This window comes from Chenopodium quinoa, unplaced genomic scaffold (genome assembly GCF_001683475.1).
Source record: "Chenopodium quinoa cultivar QQ74 unplaced genomic scaffold, ASM168347v1, whole genome shotgun sequence".
NCBI lineage: Eukaryota > Viridiplantae > Streptophyta > Magnoliopsida > Caryophyllales > Amaranthaceae > Chenopodium > Chenopodium quinoa.
The window spans coordinates 8065714-8086321 of record NW_018743252.1 but is presented as its reverse complement, the minus strand read 5'-3'; the positions used below and the strand labels follow the sequence as shown (position 1 = coordinate 8086321).

The 20608-nt window shown below is 34.3% G+C and overlaps 1 protein-coding gene across 1 annotated transcript; it reads right to left on the bottom strand.

Annotated features, from left to right (window-relative positions):
• Window positions 1-375: 375 nt before the first annotated feature.
• On the bottom strand, window positions 376-19781 carry LOC110735162 (peptidyl serine alpha-galactosyltransferase-like). The gene is made up of 8 exons (XM_021915330.1): window positions 19066-19781; window positions 17673-17843; window positions 11466-11709; window positions 11172-11372; window positions 6507-6979; window positions 2830-2994; window positions 2496-2739; window positions 376-1277 (listed from the first exon to the last, which is right to left on the bottom strand). Exons 1-8 carry the CDS (start codon window positions 19383-19385, stop codon window positions 645-647), a joined length of 2451 nt encoding a protein of 816 aa, XP_021771022.1. The 5' UTR covers window positions 19386-19781; the 3' UTR covers window positions 376-644.
• Window positions 19782-20608: the final 827 nt, after the last annotated feature.

Genomic DNA, 20608 nt, shown 5'->3' with positions numbered 1-20608 from the left:
TACTACAAATCTCTTTCATTGAAAATCGAAGACATTAGGTCGAAGGTCCATTCCTTCCTCTCCGCATCGATTAGCTTGCTAAGCGTTTATCGGCCAAAACATTAATTTTAGGTCATTTTCATATTGACACTGTTTTTTTTTTTTTTTTTTTAAACGAATTTTCATATTGACTTTAAACAGTTATATAAAAAGAACTCATGCATTAGCAAGGCCACATGCTAGTAATCAGTACAAATCCTTTCGTATACACAGTTGCCATTCCTAAAATCATCAAAAATGTAAATAGAAATTAAAAAAAGGCAGAAAAAAAAAAAAAAAAAAAAAAAAAAAAAAAAAACCCGCATATTTCAGATATATGCATATACCTATCTGAAATGTAAAAATACTCCTTATGATATATCTGCAAAACAGTAAGTTCTGTCTTCTATCTGCTGCAACAATTTGGTTGCTTAAGTCCTTAACTACAGTATAAACGTTACAATTAGGAATTCTGCCAAAAAGAAGGGTATTTCGATTGAGAAAATCAAAACTATTTTCATCTTCATTTATAGAAAAAATGTGTAGGGATATGCAGAACATTTCAGAACACTGCCATTATAGTATTAGAATGATATTCACAGTTTATCAGATAAATTAGCATTTCTTCAATTCAGATCATGCAACGCAGAGTACGATGACCTTTTCTTGCTCTTGTAATGCTTACCCTTTGATTTCCGCTTTTTACCACGCACACATACTTTCAACATCAATGACACAAAACCCAGAAAACAAGCTCCCCATAAAACCATTAGCCAAATCCTGATGGAACTAAATTGGTTTGATGCAGGAGGTGTCAGTAATTCCGGAGAATCATTACTTTCGTTAGAGCTATTTCTTGTGGCATCACTTTCAATAATCTTTCGAAAATTCCTATATATCTTTTCCTTGTTCACGACCACCTCGTCTAATGTGGCTAGTGTACTGGGATCAGGGCAATTTCTTCTCTTATGATGGAGATACAGAGCATCATTCAATGTTCTTCCACATTCTATGCTGAGCAAATCTCGATGGTACGCATCTTCAATGGTTCTATCAAGAGTTGATGGATCAGGAGGATCAGGAAACTTAGCCCAACATTTGTTTACTAAATCGACATCTCTCCATTTAGCCTTGTCAAAGGTCCAATTTCCAACCTTGAAAACCAATCCATAGTGGAAAACCCTGTAATTGACACCAAGTTGGGGAGCATATCCTGGATACATCATTATTGTGCCATCTATTCGATGCCGCAAATTTAACTGTAGAAATGAATAAATAAAAATAAGCAAACAAACAAAAAAGACAGGTCAAGCGTACAAGAGTTTACCAAAAGTTGGGAGCTTGGGACTTAAGTACTCCCCACACTACTTATTTCACATCATATGTAGGTTTAGCAATCACAGGGTTGGGATTGCGAGAAAAATAAAATATAATTAGAATGTTGGGATGGAGAGACAAAAAGGTTGATATTATGGAGGTGGAATGAATAAAAGTAGATACAATTATCATAGCTATCTTTCATTTTAACAGTTCATAGTAGACTTAGTAGTGTGAAAAACATATTGGGCAACCCAAAAAAGGAAAGTGCACAAAATATTTAGAACAGAATATTTGCATGCAACAACTGAATATTTCAAGTTCCAAAACCATAACAAATAATAACGCCATCTTACTGACGTAAATGATAATAACACTCCCAGTCTCCAGGCAAGTATTACCCTTAAGAATCCAGACTAGAAAGAGAAGGTTGCCCGAAAAAATGTTCATGCATAGAAACTACAATGATTAGTGGCTATCCTTTAGGAATATAGAGAACCAATTTAGCGAGGAATGGAAACCACAGGAGGAAAAGTGTAGTTAAACTAAGATGTGCAAGGAATCAACATAATTCCCTGGCCCCTAGCTGACGTATGCTAAATGAAGGCAGAAGGGTACTATTAATAATCCCTCCGTCCACAAATAATCTTCATGTTATGTTAAATGTGACGCGTATTAAGGATTCTAGTAACATCACATGGGTTGAATGTGAAATTTATCCATTCAAAGTAACAGGAAGATATTTTGAGGACAGGAATAAAAGAACATAGGAAGATTATTTGTGGTTGGAGAGACTGAGTACTGTTCAAAGAAGTTCATTATATTTATAAATAAAGTTTGTAAGAGTATTTTTGGGAATTTGCATTTAATGGAGGACTGAGAAAATGGAGAGGATGTTTGAGAGGCTTAGTTAAATATTGTAGGAGGCTTGTAGAGGAGAACACTCGGAAATATGGAGAAAACACCTAATGGTTAGACTCCACCCCTTGAAAGTGGGAAGACAGTAATTGATAATTAGTGATAAAAGTTAAATATAGTATCTGTTCTTCCCTAATTCTGTGCTTAAATTTCCTTGCAATTCCTAGTGTTCTCATAAAACTTGTTTGCCAATATAATACAAAATTCAATGACATTTAGAGTCATTGCTTTGCAAAACATACCTCAGCTGCCCCAAAACTGTAACCATACATCTCACTGATCCATCCGGCTTCATAGATATCACCAGTGATATTCGTGGAGTAATGTTCTGTATCAGCTCGTACCTCCTGAGTTTTAAGCAGCCAATACATAGCAAATTTCCGGAGATCCTCAATGTGCATTATTATAACACCTCCAACCTTATCACAAGCTTCAGGATTGCGTGTATGGAGCTTTGCAAGTATATTGTCACAGCCAATCAGGTAACTGAAAATCAGATAGGAATAAGCAAGAATGAAATAACCACTTATTATTAATGCTGAAAGCCTGAAACTGGTGGAAATCCTATAGCCTTACCCATATGGAGCTGAAACTGGACGCCCACGGGCTGCTTTGAATTCCCATGGTGTAATTTCACCTCTCATAATCATATCAGCATCCAGAATAACAATATATTCTGCATCAATCTGTGCATGATTAATCCAATGAACAACTGCAGCTGGTTTATTGATTGCTGGGTACCTATAAAGGCATACATGATTCTGTATCAAGCTTCTATTTACAAAAATTTGAAATAATTTCAGTTTGAATAATGGTTCACTGGTCAGCTATCCAACAATACATAACACAGGAGGCACCAAGGCTGTATTATTTGGCCTATAATTTCGGAAAAGATTCAACTGTCTGTTGGCTGCTGTTTATGTAGTGGTTATGTAAGCCTGGGGAACAGTTAATCTATATCAAAGTGACAAGTCAATAAAACATGACAAATAAGGGAAGTACCAAATGCCACAGACCGAAAGCGATTAAAGTTTTATCCAGAGCGGTATCCACACTAGAAAAAGGCAGAACTTCACAGATATTGTTTTGCTTTTTAATAAGTAGAACATAATCCATATCCTATATATTGATTGACATTAGTATTTTAACCATGTACATAATACTCGCAGAAACCATTCCTTAGATTATTTAATTATTAATAATTGATTATCGGTATATAATACCTACTTGTATTTGATAAAGCATTTCTTTTAAAAGTTATACTATAGACATTATTCAAATAAAACATTTTTGAAATTGCTTAATGCCTTTTGGGCTTCCCACAAAAAAAAAAAAAATAAAAAAAAATAAAAAAAAATATTCCATTATATTAAAAATAAATAAGCAGAGATTACAGGAATCTGGATATCAAATTATCCCAAGTCTCTACTGGTATATTTCTGCTTAAAAGTCCGAATTCCGGCACACTTTAAGTCCCTACTTGGTATTTTTTTAAGGACAAATCTGAAGTGGCCCTTTTATGGAATACACTGGATTAACGAAGTTACATCCCCCTTTTGGAAAAGCAATCTGATTATATTCACTAGCTTGTTTTGCTATTCCAAACATATAAATTAGTAATTTGGTTGACGTACCTTGGGTAAGGAATTTCATTTCCCATTTTGAAAGGAAAGTGTTGTATCATATGTGACACGTGACACCTAATTACATAGGTCTTGTTTGGCAATTAGCTTTTAGCTGTAAGCTGTTGGCTAATAGTTATTTGAGTAAAAGTGTTTGATAAATAGATGTTAGTTAATAGGTGTTTTAGTGTATAAAATTAACAAAAAAGCTCCAAACAAAATCCTCCAAAGAGCTTTTTGGAATGGTCAAACAATTTTTTTTGCTCCAAAAAGCTCCTAACCAAACACCCCCATAATGAAGTTGTTCGGTTGACATAGCTTGGGTATGGAAATTAATCTCCCATTTTCTTAATCTTCACTCAACGTTACCTCCTTTTCATGTTTTAGATGCTTTCCTAGACTTCCTTTTTTTTTTTTTTTTTTTTTTTTTTTTAACTTTTTTGGCTTTAAAATCCATTAATATGTTTTTGTTAATCCAGTATTCAGTAGAAAAACAATGCAGATCCAAAATGAATGAAAATCCAAAAACTTCCTAACAAGTTTCTTGCTTTTTTAGCTTGTGTGTTGTTAGACTATAACAATTGGTGTACCGTGACAACCGCCACATGTACTTAGCACCCTAACTCACTAGATTCTGTAAGAAATGCATGATTCAGCCCTGCTTGTACCCACCTCAACTAGCTTTGTTAGCACAGGCCCTGATCACCCATGCTTCGTTGCTAAAAGATAGGACTGCCCCCTTGAGATCCATACGTCCAATTGTTTTACTTCGTGCTCCACACTTACGCACAAGGTTTGTGCCCTTAACAACAGAAGGCAAGAGCACGCCGCACAATCCTGAAAAACATTCGGAGACTGTGACACATGGCAGTTGGGCCTCACTCTCTTAAATCCTGCACCAACCCCACACCCCCGAAGCTTTTAAATCACATTCCTCCCTCTCATCCCTCCTTCTTCAATTCAAAACTCAATTTAAAAGTAGACAATATATCCTCCATAAATAATTTCAAAACAAGATAACTTCCTTTCAAAAATAAACAAATCTCAATTCCTTTTTACAATGTATACTTCAATTAATCACAACATTTCTTCCATAATAAAGTATACGGCTGTGAGTGGGTTACTGTGATAATAATTTTTTAAAACAGAGATGTATTCTCCAATTATTCATGCATTATCTCCACTCTCCAAACAACACAGCAGCTGAATGATTGTTTTCCAGCCTTTGAAAGCATTAACAGATGAAATTTGTGTAATCTCCAAGCATCTTTTTATGTTCTTTGTGAAAAGAAGAGACATAACTCGGTTTTGTATTCAATAGTGCTAATGCGATAAACTTACATGGTAACTTGGTTTGTATCCAATAGTGCTAGTGCTACTCAGATATCCCAGATGGCAGTGGTGACTTTGGGCCTAGGCTTTAGGGATGTCAACGGTTCGGATGCGGAGCGGATTATGCTACAACCGACTTCGACCCTATAGGAAGTCGGAGGCTAAATCTGACTCTGAATCCGACTCCGACATCCAACTCCGAATCCGATCCGACTTCAATATCCGGCCTCCTACTCCACTCCGATCCAACCCGACTCCGAGTCTTTGTTTTTTCGGGTTTTTCCAGTCATTTTAAAAAACATATAATAAATTGACCATTTACAAATTCCACTTAAAATAACAATAATAATAGAAATCCAAAGTACAACAAAACAAATATTACACTCTACTTGTGAAATGGTCTACAATAGTACAACAATATCATAAAACTCATAGTAAATTACAAGTGCAATAGCAAACAACCAACAAAGCTCGGAGTTGGACTTTTTCCTGGGATTTTTTTTAGGTTCCAACTCCCTCCTCCGACTCGGAGTCGGATTATTTTAATGGAGTCGGACTCGGACTCGGATTTCTTTTTTTCTCGGACTCGGAGCGGATTTTTCCTCGGATCAGGGTGGAGTAGGGTCGGATCCGGACTGGATTGCCAAGCCTACTAGGCTTCTTAGTATTCGGAACAGATAACTAACCAATTTAACTCCACTGGATCAATGGATCCTAATATCCTAACACAAAATTTCTCAGCTAATATTCATTGTGCTGATTATATTATTTCTAAGATCCTGGGATCTAGAGGTTAGAAAGTTCACTCTCAGCCACTAGACTTAAGAAAAAGCAGGTGTTTTCTCTAATCCATAAGTGCAAAATAAACTAAGGTCCCTTTTTCATTCAATATAAGACACGAGTCATTGGTTTGAGTATCAAATCACGATTTTCTGCTAGTCGATATAAAAATACAAACAATGACCCTAACCTACTACGGAGTACTTTATTTATCTCTCCACCTCTCTTCCCCTTTTCTATGCTTCTAAGTCCTCCCTTAACCCCGTCCCCCTCCTCACCTCCACTGTTGCCAAATTCACCACTCTCTTTCTTCCCTTCCTATTCTACACCACTAGATTTTTCCATGAGTTTTGCTACCCTCCCTACCGTCACTACCATACACCATAATTCAAAATGAAACAGCCACATGATAATCTCACATCAAGCAGAGCATAGAACAGAATTAATCAACTAGACGTAAGGCCATTTTTAACTTCCAAAAGAAAAGAGAAAGTAAGAGCAAGAAAAAAAAATAATTACCGATCACCCGTCAAAGGATGTACGCTCATAGAAGGAACATAATGAGTTGGAGCCAAATCATGACCACTGTAATGCTTAAGATCTTCATCTGTACAGCTGAGAAGCCGAGTGACATTGCCTGGCTGACCACTCAGACGAAAACTATGCATAAAGCCTACAGTCTGCCAATCAAAATAAGGGGTGCATTCAGTAGAAAAGATAGTATGGATTTTTGGATATGGTTTCCCAGCTTCACCAATCAAATCCTCTTCGTGATCCTTTTCATTTAGCCATCTAATGCCACCAGGATATTTAGGCTTTGTTAGCTCTGCATATGTTCTGCTCTTCAGGAAACTTAAATATCTGGTCCATTTTGGCTTAGGGCACCCTCTTGCTATGTGGTGAAGCAAAAGGGCTTCATTTAGTGTATTCATACACTCTATGCTCAGCATCAGGCCTCGTCTTTTTCCTGGATCAGTTTCAATACCTTTCACCTGCAGAGAACAATATATGCAGATGACGCAAAAGAATAATATGTTACTTTTTTAGTGGTGTATTAGGAATAGCCATCAAGTTAAGGATTGCTAATTATTACATGGTCTGTTAATCTAATTTTGCAATTCACGTCAACAACGTGTCATAATTATATATACTTTCTAAATTTATCTTCGTATTTAATTTCATTTTTAGCCCACCAATGTTTTATGAACTGTATTGTTTTCCTTGGCTACAGTTTTCTCAACCCTTTATGTTTTTACTTTAACGTTTTAACCACTCTTTTAAACTTTCTTGAATTTTATTCTGGGTTCTTTTAAAGCTCCCTTAATTTTTCTTAAATGCTTTTTCGTTTACTCACTTTACTCACCTTTTATCAAACTCTTTTAAATGATTATTTTGTTATGTCTTTTTCAATATATCGTACGATTCCTTATGACAATTCATGTTAGCCAGCCCCAAATCATTTTGGGACTAAGGCATTGTTGTTGTAAGGTTTGTTCTCTCCCTTATCTTCTCACTCCATAAATTAGAACTTCACATACACCTTGAAATGAGATTAATTTAATAAAAAAAGATAAAGAGTGATTATAGAAAATAAAAGTGGGTAGTTCTTCCACAATAAAACATCATATATGTGAAGAAAAATACCTAAAATGCAACTTAAACAAGATAAAAAAAATTAAAAAAAAAAAGAAAAAAAGAGAGCAATAAACTCAATTTTGTTCTTAAGTAGATGTGTACCAAGGAACTGGGGAAGTACAATACTCATGAGACTTGGCCAAAATAAATTACAATGAAAAGGGATCGAAAATTTTGGGCCCTTCTTTTGCAAGTTTAAATGTACTCTTGAGATCTTACAATTCTTTCGAGATCACCCCACATCATGGGGTCGGCCAATGTAAGTGATTCTAACTCTTCTGCCAAAAACAATTATGGTGTTCAGCTTAATCTTTTTTGTACAAAGGCATTTTGAATCCAATCATCAACAGTCTTGGATTTATGTTTTCAATCAATCAATCAAAGCCTTAATCCCATCGTGGAGTTGGCTAAATAAACCAAAAGTGATTATTCCGTATAGTCATCCACAAAAATCTTCCTCCATCACTTACGATCAAATACCTCATTCTCATGCAAATTCATATGCTTCATATTCTTCCTAACTCCTTCCAATCAAGTCAATTTCAATCTCCCACTTTATTGTCTAACCTCTCCATGGTCCCACTCTTCCACTCTTCGTACCAGTGCACCCTCAGGTCTCCGTCTTACATGCCCGAACCAACGCAAAAGATTTTCCCTTAGTTTGTCTACAATGCCTGCGACACCCACTTTCTTGCGAATAACCTCATTTTTTATTCTATCTCTTTAGAGTGTTCCCGCACATCCATATTAACATGTACATTACGCTAACCTCCATCTGCAATGCGTCCCTCGTCTAACCTCTTGGATTTATGTTTGCAGGTCGATAGAAATGATTACAAACAAATTTTTAACTACCATTTTATTTAATTGAGTAAAAAAAAAGAGTTTAACCATATTATAATGTTTAATCAATTCGTATATTTTGCAAAGGGAAGCAGTAAAGACAAGGCTTAGAATGTTTGGTATGAATTATAAAAAAAATAAAAAAAAAAAAACAAAAAAGTTCCCTCCACATTTCACCATATTATAATGTTTTGAATTTCAAAATGTCCAAAAAATGCTCCAGAAACGACATGCTAGAAATTGCAAAATTCTGATACACAGAAAGTTAAGATTGTTCTTGAAGAAAAACAATGAGAGACAGGGAAGTTGGCCTCTCAATAATTTTTTATCATCACTGCTTTCACCACAACATATGACATATTAGATATGATTGCCTCCTAGACTGCCATACAGAGAGAGACAATCTCTCTTTCTCCTCTACCTATCTATCCATAAGACTCCTATTCATCGGAAGCCGATGATGCCATGTGAATGCTTTAACCAAGAATCAAATAAACGAAAAAGATCCAACTCGAGTAATGGTCTCTAGGCACTTCATGTTCCACAATCACCCATCATGACCCAAGAACCTTTCTCCAGTCCAATGTCTCAAGATTTTTCTTATTGTTGCTTCCATTTCAATATAAAACTAGATATGACTTATTTAAATATGACCAATAAATAATGCAAACTTCAATTTACAGAAGTGGTGAAATGGTGATATTCAAGCATGGCAGACATATGATGATTGAGCCATGGAGGATAGTGAGAAAGTCAATAAGCGGTGGTGGTAGGGCAATGGTGAAGTTCTGGGGAAAAAATGACAGTGGTTGAGGTTGAGGGATTAAAAAAAGGTCTTTGTAAAAATAAACACCATAGTTGATAGCCCAAATTCTTAAAAAGAGATAATTCTCAGTTCTTAATGTGAACCAAACCAAAATTAGTCAAATTCCTTTCTTTATCCCTTTCTTCCTGTTTCTCTCACTTGACCAAGGTTAAAAAAAATTAACCATTGAACATAATAATCTTAATAAAAAATAATCAATAATGGACCCTATATAAAAATCATTTTTAGGCTACACAATTATAAAGCCACAAAAAACATAGAGCCACCAATGAGAATTCCAAAATTATGGACAACCATGACAATATATTCCTTATATTAGAGCAAAAAATCTGTCAAAATCACCATCTCAATTATTCTTTCACTCTCTCTACTACATCATAGACTCATAGTCTCTTTTTGGAACCTCCACTCTGGAGTCTGGACTAACTTTGTCTGAAGGGAGATTTTTCCCAACCACCACCACTCTCAAGGATAGAAACAATTTTACTAGCACAGCCATCCAAGTGATACAATTGTTTGAAGGCAACCATTCACGCCTCATCCTTAGTCTCTAAGAGACTGGAGAGATATCAGTGGCATACGTTTCACTTCCCCATATATATTGCATATCCCCCTCTATATCTAGATTTTATATAAAATCCCAATATGAGTTCATATGAAAAGTTTACTTTCTTGTAAGAAATTATTTCATTTTTTTTAACAGTGAGATGAAACCAAAAAATTCTAAATTTGACAATGGATCAATTTAAGAATTTGTTAAGTGAAGTGAAGATTATACACAGTACTCCCTTCCTCTCTCTCCCTCTCTCTCTCTCTCTCTCTCTCTCTCTCTCTCTCTCTCACTCTCTCTCTCTCTCTCTCTCTCTCTCTCTTTCTCTTAACGTACCCAATTCTGCATAATCTCTTTTCTAGGAGAGGTGTGTGGGTGTAAGAAATAATGGGTAATGGGTAAAGTAAGAGACAAGGAATAAAAAGGTAAATGGTTGTAAGAAGAGGTGGATAAATTGAGAGAGTGAAAGAAAGTATAGGGTAAAGGGGATAATATTATATAATGCGCTTGCCAAAAATAAAATAAAGTAGAAAAGGACAAATTTAAAGAAAATAAATCAAATATTAAAAAAATTATCTTAATAGAAAAGAGTGAAGTAGGAAATGGGAGTATTTATCAGTTGCTAACAGGTGAGCAAAACCCGTTTAATCTAATCAAAACCAAACCAAAAATTACAAAATGGTGATTTAAATTTTTCATTTCCACGTTCAACTTCTTGCCAGGACTTTAAAGTTTAAAGGGAATGGAGTATGTGCCTACCACCCAAATTATTAATGAAAAAAGAAGAATAACAGCCCACAACACATTCTCTTTCCATGAAAGATTTACAAATCACGCATTAAATGGTTTATATCTTTTAAATTCGTCATGAAAATATATAATCAGGATTAATTATATGATAATGAAAGTGAAAATCAATTAATAAAAAAATGGAAACCAGTCTGGAATGGTATTTAATCAAAATGATTCAGATTTTTCTATTTACTACTTCTCTCATCAAAATCAAGATCATCCATTGATTTACTTATAAGATTATTCATAGCATTACTACATCTTTTATTTTCTCCTATTCACGGTGAGTTGATATCCATAAGAAAAGTTTACCAACATAGTCAACATACTAATTATTCCCTGCCGATGATGTTGACATTTCCAATTATCTAAGGAAGTACTCAGTAGTACATCCACAATACGAGCAAGAACAAAATTCATAGTAACAATATTATTTTATGTCAATGATTATCATTACTGGTGAGTTGAAAAAAGGTCTAGACTGTACTTTAAACAGAAAGATCAATACACCTATAAGTATATATAATCTCAGTAGTACCTCTCTTGGATAAGGTGGTTCAGGAAAGAGCCGTCCACAGTCATAAACAATTCCATCTTGGTGATGATCTAGCTTGGTGAAAGACCAGTTCCCAACTGCAAATGGCAAGCCATAATGCAAGAGAATTGGCTCAACACCATCTCTTGGAACATAACCAGGATAGATCATCAGGTCATTAGTAATTTTATGGCGAAGTCCAACCTGATAAGAAAATGAAAGCATTATAAGCACAGAAATAATAATAATCGCCCAAGTATCCAGAGAACAGAAAACAGAAAATTGGGTATGACTTACTTCTGCAGCACCAAATGAATACCCATACATTTCACTGATCCATCCCGTACCATATATATCACCAGTTATATTTGTTGCCCAATGAGCCCTATCTTCTCGCACTTCCTCAGATTTAGAGAGCCAAAATGGAGCCATTGCTCTAAGGTCATCAACATGGAAAACCAGCAACCCCCCAACCTTGTCACATAGCTCTGGGTGTTTTGTATGTAACTTGGCCAAAATATTGTCACATCCAATTAAATACCTGATGGAATATATCAGATTATAGTCACATACATACCCAAAAGCCGAAAGTAAGGGAGCTTAAATGTAAGAAATTATCTGATATCTTTGGAACATACTGAGCTAACTATGAGCAAGAGCATCAAAGTCCTTGGTGCAAGGATGACTAAATTTATTTAACAAAATGTAACCTCTAAATTATCAAGAGCCGAAGGGCAGCAATACATCAGAAAACATTTTTACAAACATTTAGGTACACCCGATGTACAGTAATTTTATCGGTCATCAGCAACATCACTGATATATAGGATAACATTTTAGCAGTTGTTAACTTCTAACTTTCTATAGGGTAACTTTTAACCTATTAAATATTTAGTGTATATCAAGAGGTACATTTTAAGAGAAAAGTTTTTAAAAGAATTATATGGTTACCTTAATACATTTAAGTTAATATTTACATGGTAGATATATTATAAAGAGAGCAATTTATCAAGGCAATAAAAACATAGGTAGTTTTTCTATATGTCGAATTAACTTTTGATTATCTTAGAACATCTTTAGACTTGATGTACAATATGAATTGCACATACCTTATATAAAAGTTTGTCAACATTAAGACTCTTATTTATGATAGAAGTGCCAGCAATAAACAGAATTCACTTCCAACCGTTAAAAACAGTACCCTCTTCTCAATTTTATATGTTTGCAAAGCATCAACAAGGAATGAAGAAGTGTACATACATGTCCTCACTCCCCGCGTACTTTCACCATTATCAGGTGGTAACTGAGCTAGCATCTGATCAAATTCTTAGAAGCCAAACCACCCAGGCAAGTAGGCAACTAGCATAATAAGTGCAAGAAGCCAAGGAAATCCAAACCCATTTGGTGTAATAACTACTAAGATTGTTTTTTGTATTTGTTATCATAATTAATAAATCAGTAGGATTTAGCCATAATTCCACAAAGGCACAAAGGAACCCAATTTAGAAGATTGAGTCCAAAAGCAACACGCAAAAGCTACAGGATGAAAACTTCAACAGCATAATTCTGAAGGGTTTTGGATTCAAACTTGCTGTTATAGAAAGCCAAATCATTCTGAAAAATTAGTGGCAGCCATCAATGAAGCAAGAATCAAAGGGGACTACACTAACCGTTCCTAGAAACTGAACAGAAGAAAGGAATGGTAAAATCTGTATTACATCATAGCTGATGTGGGGGCCAAGGACTTGGTTGATTTGGAGACCTTAGAGGTGCCAAGTGTCATGATAAGTGGGCTTCATGGAGGCTTCTTCGGTAGTAAATTCTTAGGTTTGAAAACCCTAAAAATTGATGTCTTTTTATTGCTTAACATTAAGCCAAGCGTTCTATGGAAGCCCATGGAATATTGACTGAATCATAAGGTGTAGTATGGTTGAGTCCTAAGTAGTATGTGAAGAATTATTTCATCCTTCATCTTCCCTATCACAACTAAGGGGTCAGGCAAAGTTCTTCTACCAGAGTACTATGTGAAAGAGTTTTTCTTCCCCCAATTACCAAATTAGGTAAAATTCTTGGTGGTTGAGCGAAGCTATTTCCTGTGTGAATTTCTTAAATTTTCTTACGAAGATATATAATAGGAAAAACACATGCAATAATAAATCCTAGCCTTTTCTCATTGAATTAGAATTTCTCTCTCATGTTGCATCTTTGTGAGCATTCTAATCTTGGTGACAATCTCAATCTTATCAAACTTTGTGTGACATCAATTGAAACCCTTGATTTCATTAAACCTTTTTGATTAATGAGTCATATATTAATCTATACTGCATTTGTTTGATTTATTGCCCCCAAAAACAATAATAAAAATTAAAAAAAAAAGAATACTCTTTGAGAGTGAGCAACTTTATGATATATGGATTGGATTTTTAATGATTACACACAGCAGAGGGTTATTAAAATCTTCCACGCTGGTGAAAAAAGAAATATTAGCAATTACTTAAGTTAATTACAAATTGATAAGTTGAAAAATGGTTTGAGGAGCTCCACTTAGCTAGTTATTACTGCCTTAGAAAAAATGGATTATAATATTCAAACCATAGGGCAGTATGCTTCATATAGTCCCCTTTTTTTATTAACTAAGAATAATCCCGGCTTTTTCGAGTATCTTTTTCTAAGAGTCCTAATGACCAGTGACCGGTTTCAAAGATTTATAATATTTAACTAGCCTAATTAGCTTCCAAATCTATTTATTTAGGCACATGTCACTATGATATTGGCCATACTTTCTTTATTTACTAATATTATCTTCATCCTTTCTCTCTCCAATGGTATAAAATCTCGGCCGCATCACAGCATTATAAGGGAATTTGAGCTTATCGCAGCCGATATATTAGGCCACAACAGCCGTACTCTATCCGCATTGCCCACGAAAATGATTACGTGACCATTACCGCTATCGTGCCCACATCCAAGATTTAAGACCACATTCTCTCCTCTCTTCCCTAATCTTCTAACTTTTGTCTCCCACCATCACGACACCACCAAGTCTTAGTTCATTCCTAATTATACATATCTTTCAATGTACTCCAGACTCTAGGATATGTTCAGTTCACATGATCTAATGTGGTCTCATCTGAATTTTTCTAATCTGATCTATCCTGGTTTTTAATTTTGACCAAAGTTTGACCTTAATTGTACACTAATCCGTAAAATTAAAAACATCAAATGAGATGTCATTAGATTCATATTAATATTAATTTTTAAATATGAAATTTTCTTAACTTTTTTAACAATGAAATTAAAGATATTTAATGAAAACTAAACGCAAATAAAAAGACATAACTGATTTGGTGAGATCTAATTATTTCTGCAATAAGCTAATACTAATTTAAACTGAACATAGCTTTAATAACTAATTGAGTAATACATTGCTCGCCATCTGTCATACTTATACAAATAATGCTGAGACGAATGAAAGAAAGGAGTATATACAACAACTTATATCATAAATATAACTAGTTTTTAGGTTCGTTCTACGCACAGGCTATGCATAAGTTATTATTTATGCTAAACACGTTATAAATTTACATTACAAATGCATGATAGTTACATAATATTTCATACTAAAGATCAAAACCCTTGTCATAAATTTACATTTCTACATCAAATATAAAATTCCTCTTCACCAAATTTATTTCTCTTAGAGCACACTAAATATCTTGAAAATAATGGCCTTATGACATGCAAGCAACATCATATAATCGAATTTCACGAATATTCTTACACCTGTCCCTTTTCTTGTTATTCAAGTTTTCCTTCTTTGTTGCCTTTCCATTCTAATCATCATGATTGTTGCAAAAATTTTGCATAGGTCTTTAAAGATATTTTTATGTCGATATTTTGGGGGGGGGGGGGGGTTATTAAGGTGAATGAAAAAGGCTTTCTTAGAAATTTATATGAGGAAAGGGATTGGAGGAAGATGATAAAGGGTCAATGAATTAAATAGTAAATTCAATTAAATTGAAATTGAAAGATGGAGGGAGATGAGGAGAAGATTAAGGGAATTCAATATGTTGAATTAAAGGGTAGAGGTTACAAAAATTTAAAGGGTTATTGAAAAATAAAGGGGGAAGTTAAAAAAATTCTACCAAAACATAAACTAGGCCAATAAAAGAAAAAGAATGTAAAGAAAGGTAAAAAGAGAGGAGAACACAATAAATTTGTGTTTTTAAATTCTAAGCATATGCTAAGTATTTTCCAATTACTGCAAATCCACAGCAACATAACAATTCAACAACAAGGTGGAAGCGAGTGGATTAGAGAAAAGGGAATGATTCTAGACTTGGACCTGTGTCAAGGAGGGGATGGAAATGATTGAGACTGAGTTTGTAGCCAGGGAATGTGGAGGATAATTCTCATGGAACTCAATAGTTACGATTTGATTTGATGGAACAAAGAAGTGGTGGATGTTTGTGTTAATGGGGATCGACCATGGCCGTGACTCCGCTTAGATAATTCGATTGCTTCTTCATCAATATCATGATTACATTATAATTTGAGGAAAAGTGGTGGATGATGAGGCAAGGGTGGTGTCATTGGCGGCGGTGTTGTTATAAGCGGAGAGTAGTAGACAAAATACAAGTTTTATTTTATTTTATTTTTTAAAAAAGGTATATCTTAGCGGCTAATAAGGTCTTTTCAGGTAAAGGGTTCTTTAAAGAAGACACCAAAAAAAAAAAGTGGGATTAGTCTTGGTCAATAGAAAGTGGGATTGTTTTAAGCGGACCGCCCAAAGGTTGGAAAATAAAATTCAATATTTCCATTGCTTTATTTTGGATCTGCTAATTTCAGTTAACTAATTAACTGTTTGAACAGAAACTTTGTTTAGAAAAGATGACAATTTTAGATACCCAGAATAAATCAAGAGTGTGACGTTGGGCGGTACACTGGTCTAAAACTAATTCGACCAGTAAACCAGATAAGTCTTTTTGGTGGACTGGACAGCAATTCCAATTAGCTATAAAATTAAAATTTCCAAAGTAGACAAGTAGTAGACAAAACACATATATGTTGTCATTCAAAAAACAAATAACAAGGCAACATCTTACTTTGTCAGTCATAAATTCTTAATGGGGAAATAAAATTTGTTTCCAATAAGATTCCAAAAACAATAACTCACATGATCATCATAGTAGGATTTCAAAAAAATCCTCACTGCTCATCAATCACTAATCCCAAATGGAAAATTATACCTTGCACTATAGACTTGTAGCATTGTGGGTAAGTGGGAAATAGTGACTGTAGATCACCGGTGGGAAGTAAAGAATGAAGATTTATAATTGGTTGAGATGACTCGGGGATTTACAAATTGTTTCAAGAAGTTTTATAGACAACATACTCCCTCCATCCCACTATTAAGTGCCTGTTTTCCTAATTAAGTGTCCCATATAAAGTGCCTATTTCTTTTTATAGAATATTTTTTTGGACCTTTATACCCTTATTTCCAAATTTAATTCCCCAATATATCCCAAGATTTCCACCCACTTATAACCTTTTGTAATTATTACATTGTACTTGGTTTCTTTTGGTTTGTACTTATGCACATAAAACAAAATAAATAAATGAGTTGGCAAACACTTATCTTTGCTTTTAAGAAAAATCTACTTGCTTTATCCATTTGCATTAAAACATGTGAAATATAAAAAAAGAACACTTGATAAAGGGATGGAGGGAGTAGTAGTCAATGATAAAAAGACAGCACGAATAAAGGGGATTGAAAGAAAAATTGAAGAACAGAAAATACAAATGAGATAGCGAGAAAAGGGGGAAAAAAAAAAAGGATAAAGAATAGAGGAAATGGGGGTTTTCTGATTTTTGGGAAACAAAAAGAACAGCAAGTGACCATCAGAGAGTTATTTTATTTTTTACAGATATCAGCTCACTGATCTGGACTGGAATATTCAGTTTTTTTCTGGACTGGACCAAAAACCCAGAATCTAGGTGTTTGAAGGACCTGAGACCAGTCTAGTATGGTTCATAATTCAGGTTCAATTACAGGTCTGGACTGAATTGTGCACAATCCAGGGCAATATTCCTAAGGTACTATAGGAGGCCTTTTATTCATCTAAATCCAACGCTGTTTGCTGAATTTTTTTGTTTTATGGTTCATATTCCAAATTACCCTCTAAAGTAGTTTCAATAAATTGATAGTTGACTTCATCTTTAGGCACTTCAGGTAAGCTAAATATAGTATCTAAATTGGTTTCAAAAAAAAAATAAAAAAAAAAAAAGTATCTAAATTATCTACACATTCTAGAAGTTATTGATCTGTTTGATCTGTTTAACATTATGCCAAATAGTACATTTTTAGTTTTGACGTTTCTTCTAATGATGTACTTTACCACAACTTCTGTCAAGCACTCATGCCTCAAACAGATGTCAAAAAGAATGCAAGAACAGTAAAGTAAAGCAGATCATAACCAAGAAGTGTGAGTTAATTATCCATACCCATAATATTGAGAAACAGGCCTGCCTTTCTCAGCACCTAATTCCCAAGGTACTATTGGCCCTCGGATGATCATGTCAGCATCTAAAATTACAACCCAATCAACATTCCTAGCATCCTCACTATGCTGGAGCCAATGCAAAACCCCAGCGGGCTTGTTAATAGCAGGGTACCTAGGCAATAACAACATTCCCCCTTAGTTTCAGTATATCATGATTCCAGGAAAGTTAGAGGAAACCAAAAGGGAAATTGATGCAGCAAAATTGGAAAGCAACAAAAGCAAATTAAGCACATTTATAGACTATATATGTGTGCATGCCATAAAACCTAAAAAGAATACAATATGATGTGGAAGCCATCAGTTCGATGATCTGATTTTACACAACTTCAGATAAAATTTACTTTGATCATCACAATATCCTTATTAACACATTTTGTTTAATTAGATTCCAAAGCCTCAGTAGGAATCTCAAATCTTTGAATTTACAATATGAATGAAATGGAATTGCACATGCATGACAGGACGCTCCATTAATTGATGTGCATCATAATATATACAGATGCAATGCATTGATCTCTTGCTTTCTTAACAAGCATATCCAATAAGCAAATATAAGTAAAACACAATCTCTCCATACGGAATTAACAGTCACATACTCACACACAGACTACTTTAGGATGTTCGCAAAAAAACTCTGTGACCTTTTGTAATATATTATTGATTTATTGAATTCTGATGAGATTTTCCATAGGGCCACTACTTAAGGTAATTGATGGGAACTTAATCATTTGGGACCGGTGGGGTTAGAAATGATCCACTGATTTTGAAAGGTCTTTTTCCCCATTTATGAAAGGTTAGAATAAGGTGGCAACAAATTCTGTTAGGATTACAAAACAAGCTCAAGAACTCATCACCAACCAAATAGATGCTTAATTTAAGCACAATCCAGTGCCTTGCCCTATCTGCCCAAGGATGTTGCTTTTTAATTAGACCCTTGAATTAAAAAGCATTGCCCAAAGACTAACTACTTCATAACAAATGAATTAGCAAAGAATATCTAATTTCTTTTTAAACACATACAAATTTATGGTAATCATTCATATTTCAGCTGCTTTCAGCTTTTTGAACGGCGGCTACCAATGAGGTCTCTACCTATTAATTAAGATCAATCCAAGTACATTACTTATATTTATCATACAAACAATTGCAACTGAGGAGTAAATGGCAATTAACAGTCATGATTCAATAATAGCATTGTGGTGGTACCCGGGATCAAATTATGTCTACATCACTGTCTTTTGTAACGGCCCCTCAACCCGAAAAAAAAATAAGAATAGCAACTAAAAGAAAACTTGCCAAAGTAAACAAAGACATTATAAAAGAAGGTAATATACCAGTCACCAGTTCTTGGGTGTCTGCTCATAGAAGGGACCTCCATAGTCGGAGCTAAGTCGAAACCTCGATACCGTTTCTTCTCCTCCTCTGTGCAGCTCAGAAGCCGGGTAATCGGCCCCGGGTGACCCGATCTCCGGTAACTGTGCATAATCCCAACTGTTTGCCAATCGAAATAATCGTTGCATTCTGTTGAGAATAATGTGTGGATCCTCCAAGGAGCTTCCCCAACTCTGTACTCCTCTGAAAACCCAATTGTACCTAAACTCAAAAAAGTTACCAAGATCACCAAAATATCCATTAAAGACCTCATTGAAGTCATGGATATTGATGAAGAGATCTATTTATCATGGTCTTTTATTTGAATAATGTTCAAAATTGTGAATGAAAACATGCAAGTAGTTGAATAAAGAATTACACAATTTAGGATGATCGTGATTTATGAATATAAAATTTTCGTGGGTTTGGGGTGAGAAAATTGAATCTGTCAAAAAATCTAAAAATAATTGAAATGTTGTTGGATTGGAACAAGGGGTTGTTGCCCTTAATGTCTCACTCTGATTTGTGTAATCCTGATTATGTTTTTGAGGTTTATTTAATTAATGGGGTTGATAATGATGGAATGATTGATTAATGAATAAATTGTCGTCTTCTTCATAAGGTTGACATTTGAACAATAAAGATCGAAAGGTGTGACTTTGTGAGCTTTCAACTCTTCTTTGAGTTTTCTGAAAACATGAGCATGCTCCTTCCTGTATTGTTTTGATTTATGAAAAAATTATACAGTAGTGTACCATCGATACCAAATCACGTGATATTTTCGTAATTAAATCAACGATGAGCAATTTTTCCATTAATGTGGGCTCTATAGGATAAAATTGTTAATTTATTTACGAAAATTAGTTCTTTATTCGAACAACGCTCGGATATTCATTGAAAAAATTATGTTTACACTTCGTAAATTACTCTAAGCATAGGTTTTGTATATATTTAATTATCTATTTACGTTATCAAATTATTATAGATGAGACATATTAATACGGAGTATCTCTATTTTTGTAGTTTGCTGACAAATTATGAATTTAAAATTTAGATGAAATTCCTTTTTTTAGTAACTATGAACAATTCATTTTATAGGTTAAAGAATGGAGATTCAAGGAAGTATAGAATATTTTCTAATCTTATTAGATAATATAAATAAAGTTTTTTGTTTGGTAGTTTTCTATTTAGAGCAATAAATTTCAGTTGAACTGATTTTAGAAATTTGAAGAGTAAAAAATCAATAATTTACTATGATTATACGTTGTTCGTTGTTTTTAATCTTTTTTACTCCCTCCGTTTTTAAATACTTGCTCCATTTCTTTATTTGAAAAGCTTTTACAATATTTAATTCATTTCTCTCAACTAGTGGGACCCAATAGAATTATATTTTATTACCTTTAGATTCTCTCTCTCCTCCAATTTACCTTCCACTAACCCTACTACCTCCATATTTTATTACTTTCTCCAATTTCTCCTAAAACTCCGCGTATGGAGAAGTGGAGC